At 28.8% G+C, this 10,365-nt stretch overlaps 1 protein-coding gene across 1 annotated transcript in view; it reads right to left on the bottom strand.

Moving 5' to 3' along the window:
- Nucleotides 1–10,365, bottom strand: part of LOC105306168 (kelch-like protein 1) — a gene marked incomplete at its 5' end in the record, with an annotated part of 207,212 nt that overhangs the window by 81,370 nt on the left and 115,477 nt on the right. The window contains one exon of the mRNA XM_011381083.1: nt 3,107–3,293. Within this exon, the coding sequence (XP_011379385.1) occupies nt 3,107–3,293 (187 nt within the window). The remainder of the gene's footprint in view (nt 1–3,106; nt 3,294–10,365) is intronic.

Here is a 10,365-nt window from a genome sequence, read left to right as displayed (position 1 = left end):
TAAGAAACTGAAGTAGCAACTACATACTGAAAGAGGTGTGTTTTTAGTTGTTTCCTTAATCTTAAAATTTTAATGGATAAAACTAAGTTTATGTGAAGTTTGTTGGTATTATACAGATTCCAATGTTAAAATTGTGCCATGATATGATATTGGGTATATGTTATATATAGATCTAGAATCATATACCTTTGTTGTTATCCATTCCTCCTACAGCATACAGAGTTCCAACTGTAGATTTTCTGGGTTTAGTTCTTGGACTTTGCATTAAAGTTCTTCTTTCCGGTAACAGATGATATTTCATTGCTTCCAGAATCAGCTTTTGACATTCCAGATCATTCTTAAATAATGCATGGTTTTCTAGGTCTGCCAATATCTGTAAATAATATACAGTCATTATTAATAATGCTTTCATAGGAATAAACATGTCAATAGTTAAAATGAGAAGCTTAATGTTTATGATATTACCCCTATGTTGAGAGGTATGCAGGAAATAGTAAGAATTAATTACATTGACAAGTAAATATAAGTAAAATACATGCCTTTTAAGAGAAACAGAATGAATGTTGTTTTTGATTCAATATTGTTTATCATTTTACTATACAGAATATAAAGGAACTAATTGCAAGAGATCTCTTTTTTCCATTTTCTTTCATTTTATGAAACCTGTTTATAAATCAAATATAGTTGCCTATGTTGGCCATAAACATGTCTGGTGAGGAAAATTGAAAAGTACCCTTCAACAAATTAGCTCATCACAAGCCTATTATAAATATTTGTATATTCTAAGATGTTCTAGGTATAGTTTAAGTGCTTTAAATAGTTTAATCAGATTAGAAAAATATCTCAGTAAGAATGAAAACAAGGCAAAATAATAGTCTCCAGTAGTGAAACTAAATTTTATACCAAAATTCCCAAACCTGAGAGAACAATGGAGTGCAACAGGCACTTTTAAGCTATGTTATGTCTCTGCCGCACCGGGTTTTCATCCCCACAAAATTTTCTGCTTACATTTCTTTGAACACATCTTAAGTATGTTTCATTTTCTTCTTCCTCTGTTGCTCTTTATATTCTCATTTTCCTCAATCTTTTAACATCACATTCTTTCTTAATCAACCAATGTGTCATTTTGAGTGACAGTTAAATCTGTTACATAGATTTAGAAAATTAATAAGTAAATTAATAAAGAAAATGTAACATTGACTCACTGACTTTTTCTCCTACATTGGTAAGAAACTGTACCACATCCATACACTAATGTTTATTGAATGAGTAAATTAATATATAACGGCAATGTATAATTAATTAATTAATTTTAACGCTATAATTCTAACCTTAATTAAGCTTATTTAGCCATTATAATACATAAATTACTGTTGGAGGTGCCAGAAAGAATATAAACACATATAAGATATTATATATAAGATGTGGGAAAGATAACAGAATAACTCTTAGATTGAATAGGAGTGTATTACAATTATCAGATACTTTGGAATATAGAAGAGAAGATGTTTAATTAAGCTCCAAGATAAGTTTCCCTTCTTGTATACTAAACCTTAGTTGCCTTTCTACCTACTTTTATTCTGAACACTAAATAAGAAAAAATAAATAGAAAAAAAAAATGGTATGGAATAGGATAAGAGACCACTAGTGGAATTTTTTAAAAAGGATTACTGTTTTACACTTTCAGTAATTTTTTATTTTTAACCACCAAAAAGATATCTATTTTAACAATGTCCCAGTGGTCTTTATAAACTTAAACAAACAACCCTGAAAACCTGAGAGAGGTATTTTAATATGACTCTTGGTCATTTGCATGTCAAAATACATTTTTCTTAAATCTAAGCCTTTCCCTTTCCTTAAAAAGTAATTAGCCTTTACAGTGATAGCTTTGTACATGTCTGGAATTATCTCTCATCAATTCTTCTTTTCTTTGTTCTTCTCAGCCTTTTTCACCTTGTATAGGAAAATTTGGAATTACTTGATCATAAAAAACTGTTGTCAGGTGTACACTCTAGGAACATCTTATCCAGATGTTCCAAATTCCAACAGTTTACAAATTCCAGATAAAAGAGGAAAACCTAAAGGAAAAATTCCGAAGATATGTATTTCTCTTCTATTTTTCCTTAGAAAACTATAACTCAGAATCAAAATGTTTAACTGGGAGTTTGGGTAATGGCTTAGGTTTTAAATAAGTAGATTTATGACATAGTTGTAAACATCTTTAAATCTTGGCATATGAGTACAGAGGGTCATTTACATTAAAAAGAGTTCATATACTATTCATGATATTTAGATGACTCTTTTGACCACTTAGGGTTGATTAGTTTTAGCTTAAAATGAACTCTATGCTTTCTTGATTTTATCATCATACACAAATAACTCTGGCACAATATTTTAATAAATATAAGACTTAATTTTCATTTCTAATATTTTAAACTCTTGTACATTAGTGGTATGGGTCCAGAAAGCAATAATTAGTTTTATAGTTTAGGAATACCAAAATATAAGATTGCTTAAATAAAATTTCAATAAATTATGTCTTTTATAAAGATTTAATCTTGTGAATTCTTGCAGTGCTACATGTCAAGAAAACTTATTGTGTTAGCTTACATTGTAATTTTTATTTCTTTGGACAACTTTAAAGAAATAGACTAACAACTCATTTATAATTGTCTATTTATTTGTCTAGCTTCTGTATGATATTCTTAACTTCTCAAAAGCAGAAATTCTCTTTTAATACTACACTCATCAAGAAAATACCTGGCTCATTACACTTCCTTTACTCAGAATGAGAATCTCGTTCTCAATATATCCAACAAATTACTTGGCCTGTGTTTTCTAAGAAAGTGCTTTAAATCCCTTTTTCATTTCATATAAAATTTATACATAAAGCACAAAAGATAAAGGATTTAAAGATGAGTAAGAAACTGAAGTAGCAACTACATACTGAAAGAGGTGTGTTTTTAGTTGTTTCCTTAATCTTAAAATTTTAATGGATAAAACTAAGTTTATGTGAAGTTTGTTGGTATTATACAGATTCCAATGTTAAAATTGTGCCATGATATGATATTGGGTATATGTTATATATAGATCTAGAATCATATACCTTTGTTGTTATCCATTCCTCCTACAGCATACAGAGTTCCAACTGTAGATTTTCTGGGTTTAGTTCTTGGACTTTGCATTAAAGTTCTTCTTTCCGGTAACAGATGATATTTCATTGCTTCCAGAATCAGCTTTTGACATTCCAGATCATTCTTAAATAATGCATGGTTTTCTAGGTCTGCCAATATCTGTAAATAATATACAATCACTATTAATAATGCTTTCATAGGAATAAACATGTCAATAGTTAAAATGAGAAGCTTAATGTTTATGATATTACCCCTATGTTGAGAGGTATGCAGGAAATAGTAAGAATTAATTACATTGACAAGTAAATATAAGTAAAATACATGCCTTTTAAGAGAAACAGAATGAATGTTGTTTTTGATTCAATATTGTTTATCATTTTACTATACAGAATATAAAGGAACTAATTGCAAGAGATCTCTTTTTTCCATTTTCTTTCATTTTATGAAACCTGTTTATAAATCAAATATAGTTGCCTATGTTGGCCATAAACATGTCTGGTGAGGAAAATTGAAAAGTACCCTTCAACAAATTAGCTCATCACAAGCCTATTATAAATATTTGTATATTCTAAGATGTTCTAGGTATAGTTTAAGTGCTTTAAATAGTTTAATCAGATTAGAAAAATATCTCAGTAAGAATGAAAACAAGGCAAAATAATAGTCTCCAGTAGTGAAACTAAATTTTATACCAAAATTCCCAAACCTGAGAGAACAATGGAGTGCAACAGGCACTTTTAAGCTATGTTATGTCTCTGCCGCACCGGGTTTTCATCCCCACAAAATTTTCTGCTTACATTTCTTTGAACACATCTTAAGTATGTTTCATTTTCTTCTTCCTCTGTTGCTCTTTATATTCTCATTTTCCTCAATCTTTTAACATCACATTCTTTCTTAATCAACCAATGTGTCATTTTGAGTGACAGTTAAATCTGTTACATAGATTTAGAAAATTAATAAGTAAATTAATAAAGAAAATGTAACATTGACTCACTGACTTTTTCTCCTACATTGGTAAGAAACTGTACCACATCCATACACTAATGTTTATTGAATGAGTAAATTAATATATAACGGCAATGTATAATTAATTAATTAATTTTAACGCTATAATTCTAACCTTAATTAAGCTTATTTAGCCATTATAATACATAAATTACTGTTAGAGGTGCCAGAAAGAATATAAACACATATAAGATATTATATATAAGATGTGGGAAAGATAACAGAATAACTCTGAGATTGAATAGGAGTGTATTACAATTATCAGATACTTTGGAATATAGAAGAGATGTTTAATTAAGCTCCAAGATAAGTTTCCCTTCTTGTATACTAAACCTTAGTTGCCTTTCTACCTACTTTTATTCTGAACACTAAATAAGAAAAAATAAATAGAAAAAAAAATGGTATGGAATAGGATAAGAGACCACTAGTGGAATTTTTTAAAAAGGATTACTGTTTTACACTTTCAGTAATTTTTTATTTTTAACCACCAAAAAGATATCTATTTTAACAATGTCCCAGTGGTCTTTATAAACTTAAACAAACAACCCTGAAAACCTGAGAGAGGTATTTTAATATGACTCTTGGTCATTTGCATGTCAAAATACATTTTTCTTAAATCTAAGCCTTTCCCTTTCCTTAAAAAGTAATTAGCCTTTACAGTGATAGCCTTGTACATGTCTGGAATTATCTCTCATCAATTCTTCTTTTGTTTGTTCTTCTCAGCCTTTTTCACCTTGTATAGGAAAATTTGGAATTACTTGATCATAAAAAACTATTGTCAGGTGTACACTCTAGGAACATCTTATCCAGATGTTCCAAATTCCAACAGTTTACAAATTCCAGATAAAAGAGGAAAACCTAAAGGAAAAATTCCAAAGATATGTATTTCTCTTCTATTTTTCCTTAGAAAACTATAACTCAGAATCAAAATGTTTAACTGGGAGTTTGGGTAATGGCTTAGGTTTTAAATAAGTAGATTTATGACATAGTTGTAAACATCTTTAAATCTTGGCATATGAGTACAGAGGGTCATTTACATTAAAAAGAGTTCATATACTATTCCTGATATTTAGATGACTCTTTTGACCACTTAGGGTTGATTAGTTTTAGCTTAAAATGAACTCTATGCTTTCTTGATTTTATCATCATACACAAATAACTCTGGCACAATATTTTAATAAATATAAGACTTAATTTTCATTTCTAATATTTTAAACTCTTGTACACTAGTGGTATGGGTCCAGAAAGCAATAATTAGTTTTATAGTTTAGGAATACCAAAATATAAGATTGCTTAAATAAAATTTCAATAAATTATGTCTTTTATAAAGATTTAATCTTGTGAATTCTTGCAGTGCTACATGTCAAGAAAACTTATTGTGTTAGCTTACATTGTAATTTTTATTTCTTTGGACAACTTTAAAGAAATAGACTAACATTAAATTAATTTATGGTAATTCTTGAATAATTTTTTGATTTCTAAGTAAGAAAAAGTGACTAACATTGGTCATGAAAATATTTCTATGTTTCTAGTTTCACATATATATAATGGATATAGATGAACATAATATGTAACATGTTTTAAATGTTAGTTTATATGATAAAACTTGTTAAAATGAAATAAAATGTGTGTTCTTGGGGAAAAAATGATTTAGACAGGACTTGTTTTCCAGTTTCTAGTTTTCTTTGTGGTTGAAAGATAAAGGTCATTCAGATTAAATTATGCTATTAACACAAAAGACTACAGAGAAATCAAAATATACATACAAGATAAAACATCGTTCATTATTTCTTAAGGAAAATGTTACAGTTTAAAAACTTTAATAACATGATATAGACATTGATGATAAAACTAAAGCTAAAAACATTGATTTTATCATCTATTTGAATAGCTAAATATGTATCCTAAACATGTACATGCAAAGATATATAAGGGTTATTTCAACATTTTTATGAACAATAGGTAATTTTAAAAGAAAATTTAAGAAATTCTATAAAAACAAAGTGTCAGAAGCCAGTCAACTCTAAGTGCTTAGGATTATAATAATTTCAAGTAATATTTTAAAGGAAATTAATTTCTCAATGTTCGTAGATATATGCATAATTAAAAATATTATAAATTATTTATTTCAAAGTATGGCATGGGGGATATACAAAATAAAATTAAAATTTGTCTTTCTATAAAATGACCGAGGTATTCTATACTTAAATAATATATTCCATTTTATTAACAAAACAATGTATAAAATTTCTTAACTTTGTCATACTCCTAATCATTTGACTAAATTCTTCATTTTGAAAGAAAATGTATTCTTCATAAGCATTGTTACTTATTATTGCCTGTTTTATAAATTTTTACTTGCAATTATTTCTTTCTTATGAAGGCTATGACTTGGGTCTGTATTTCATCTCCTCTGATAACACTTTTTAGGATTATTATTTCATCCCAAAGTCAGACTCAAAGTCAGAATAATAAAATGGTTAAGCTGCCTTTGAAACTTGTACTATCTTTAGATTTCATGTAATGATTCAAGGTTAACAGAAATATTGCTCCTATCTAGAAAAGGAGAATTGTGTTTCTTAAATTCTTCAGTTCTTAATGAAACCGAAATTATTGTGATGGCTCTTTTTTTATCAGACTTAGAAAACATATCAATATGTTTTAGCAATTGTATACAACATAGAAAAAAAATACTCATGTTTATGTACAAATATATGTACAATAATTGTCTACAAATTAGATTTTGTTCTTAGGATACTACATATCAATACCCTTCCCAATCAAGGATAATTATAGTATTATGCAGTTTACAAAAAAGTATATATATGCCCTTGGAAGTTCCTCAATATCTTCACTGTTAGTATGTTCTTATAATTTAACTAATAATTGTCTACATACTTATAAATTAATGGTATATTAAACCTCAAGAAAAGTTTCCACCATCTACAAACCAATAATGTTCAGACTATTTTGTCATCTAGAAGATATATCAGACATAAAAATATCTTGAGACTCAATATGAAGGGTAGTGAAGGATATATTAAAAATTAACATTACATAAATTATGAGGTTAATGCTTGGTTCCATGTCAGCTAGGCAATCACTTTGCAAATATACCCTAGTTCCTTGTTATCTTGGTAGGTTTTCTTTGTAACTAAATAATGACCAGAGTTATAGGTTAAACCTGTAGCTGTAGAATAGAACATAATCAAGAAACTTATATAAACCCTCTGTATGATACCAGCATTGACTAATATGAAAATCAAGATAATTTATCCATTAATAGCTAGAACTCTCAACAGTAACTTTGATAGAGCCTTCCAGTTGCCAGAAATGGCAGAAGTTGACTAGAATAAATAAGTTCTCTGCAATCGTGTGCATTAAAACATTATTTCTTTTTTACGTATTGTTCTTAAAGTCCCATTGGTTTTATCACTAACTTTGCTTTAATTAAAAAACAATAAAAAGAAATGTAATTATTGAAACAATAGTTCTTAGAAATAACTGTTACATTTATTATTAAAATACAAAGAATTTGCTTGTTGATCTTTTGAGGAATTGAACCACATTTTTAAAATTAGCCACATTTAGCAAAATATTGATGAGTGTTTTAATCTTGTGTGTTCACACTTAGACACTCCTCAAACTTGTTTCCAAGTATTTGTGTGAATTTATTTCAAATGCTTGTAATAAATTGAAAATCATGACTCTGAAAGTATTGCTTCACAAACATGGAATGCATTATTCAAGTAGCTGAATTTTGCAGTGTTTTTCCAAACTCTGGAAAAGAAAAGAAATTTCCATATCATTCAAAAAATTGTCTCCTTTCTGTATAATTTACCTTAACATGTCAAAGAAGATACTCTCTTGGCTAGAATCCTTGTCATGATTCTCTGTACTCACTTGCATGTACAGATACTCTCTTAACATTGTAAATAAATCTTTTTCTTATCATAAGAAAACAAAATCAAAGGCATGGATTTATTTGTGCTGCACAACTTACTCAATACATAAAGAGTATACAGCTTTAGTTTTGTATTAAAAGTCAGAAAATATTTACATTATAAAAATTTGCATTATAACCTTAAAATATCTTAAAGCAATAGTAGCAAGCAAATATTATAGCAGCATACCTATGAATAAGAAAATATCTATATTGTAAGTTATTTCTTAACTAAGAGTAATACTGCATGAATAAAGACATAATTTGAAAGGCAAAGTAACTAACAGAATTGGCACAGAGCATAGAACACACATCTATACCTATTATCTGGTCAGGAAGTTCATTGGAAAAATGAAATGTAATATTGAATTAACACTTAAAGAAAGATAAATTTAAACTTACTTGGACCAAATCAAGTATTACATCTTATAATACTATATCCTTGGGCTATCAAGGTTATGAAAACATTCTCACATTTTTAAGAATGTGACAAAATTTCATATACTTTATATATAGCATAATATCTTAGTTTCATTTTTCTACTTGGTGTTGTGCTAAAATAAATCAGCTCACAGAATTTGGATCTATAAAACAAAATTGAGTCCTATGAGAAGTGACAGTCCTTAGAGGACAAGTGCCAGTTTCATACATAGTTCAAGTTTTCTGCTTGATCAAATGAGTAAGATAAATTATAAAATATCATATGCTGTAAGCTACAGAAAAAAAATGATTTTTATTTCATCTTATAAATAAGTCTGATACTAATAAAATATTTTCAGGTATTTTTATTAAGTGGTTTATGAGACAGTCCATTGTCTTACACTCAATGCTAAATAAACCATAAGCCTGCTTAACATCAGTGTAACGTGCTGGTGAAAGGAGAGGGTTTAGTTATCGTAAAACTTAGTAGCAATACAGTGAATGGTGAACTCATACGTAAGACTGTACTGCTTTGCGAAGGGAACATAAACTGTCTCATGCCTAGAGAGGTTTTCTATATATCTCCTCCCTTTCAGATAGATTTTCAAAGACATAGAGGAAGATGAGAAAGTAGGCTGGAAACTTGGCAAGGTAAGTTAGATGGTTCACCAATGCTCACAGCGTTTCATCAGTTATTATTTGAGTATCTGCTGGGCCTGGAGAAAATAACTCAACTGTAGCCAGAAAATCAGTCTGGAGCCTGAAAGAAACTCATCAATACAAGTAGATAGATCTTCATATTACACTTACAGGCCCATTAAGATCAGTTAAAAAGAATCTTGGCAAAGGATAGAATCATGACATTTTAAGAGGCTGAAATATCTTTTAGTCCTTTTTATTGGTATAACCACTCTTCTGGCTAAATTTTTTGAGGACATTACTTCTATTTTTAAATAAATGAGAATAGTAGATATAATAAAACTTTCTATGTTGTCTTTAAGTGCTGTCATTTCAAAAGCAAAACACAAATTACTGACAAGCAAAACCTTACATCAAATACAGCTGAATGCTTCCTGCTCAAGTATTTGGAAAAGAAAAAACAAGAAGAAACCATCTATTAAATAAGGAGCAGGTTCATTAATTTTATTCTGAATACAGAAATATTTGATTGCTTTAAGATGAAACGTAATTGACTCAGTTGACAGTACAAATAGAGAAGAGTGACATAAAACAAGTAGAGCTCATAAAATTACCACACATGATGGTTCTTATTAGTGAAAAGTGAAATGAGTTTTATGCTGCTATAATTTATGATTAGCTTTTATTTATTTAACATGAGTTTCCAGTTATATAGGTAGTTTGAAAACTCAGTATTTCTAAAACTGAAATAAATGATCCTGTGCCTTGCCTGAACATCACCTTCACCCTGAAAATTTTTCTAAGTATCCCAGGTAGGCTCTGTTACTTGCATTCATTCATTCATTCATTCATTCATTCACCAAATATTTAGTCAGCACCAATTTTGTGCCAGGTGCTGTCATAGGTCCTGGATACCTGTAGTCTCTCTCATCACTAATCTATTCTACTTAAGCCCATCCTTCTTCTCATCCCATAGGACACCTTTGTTAATTTATCTAGGCTATAATCAAAACTATGCACTAGATTCTTACAGTTTGCAAAATGTTATTCTACATCTTTAGATCAGCATGCCAAAAATTCTATAATACAACTTCATATTAGCTATTCAGTCACTTTGAACAACATGCTAGTGCACATTATTCTGTATTTCAGAGTTTAGCTCTTCTGATTTCTTTCTTCTCATCTGAATAGATCATGCATTTTTTAAAAGGTAATATCTGTAAATGT

Source organism: Pteropus vampyrus, unplaced genomic scaffold, assembly GCF_000151845.1.
Source record: "Pteropus vampyrus isolate Shadow unplaced genomic scaffold, Pvam_2.0 Scaffold13, whole genome shotgun sequence".
NCBI lineage: Eukaryota > Metazoa > Chordata > Mammalia > Chiroptera > Pteropodidae > Pteropus > Pteropus vampyrus.
This window is presented reverse-complemented; position numbering and strand designations above follow the sequence as displayed.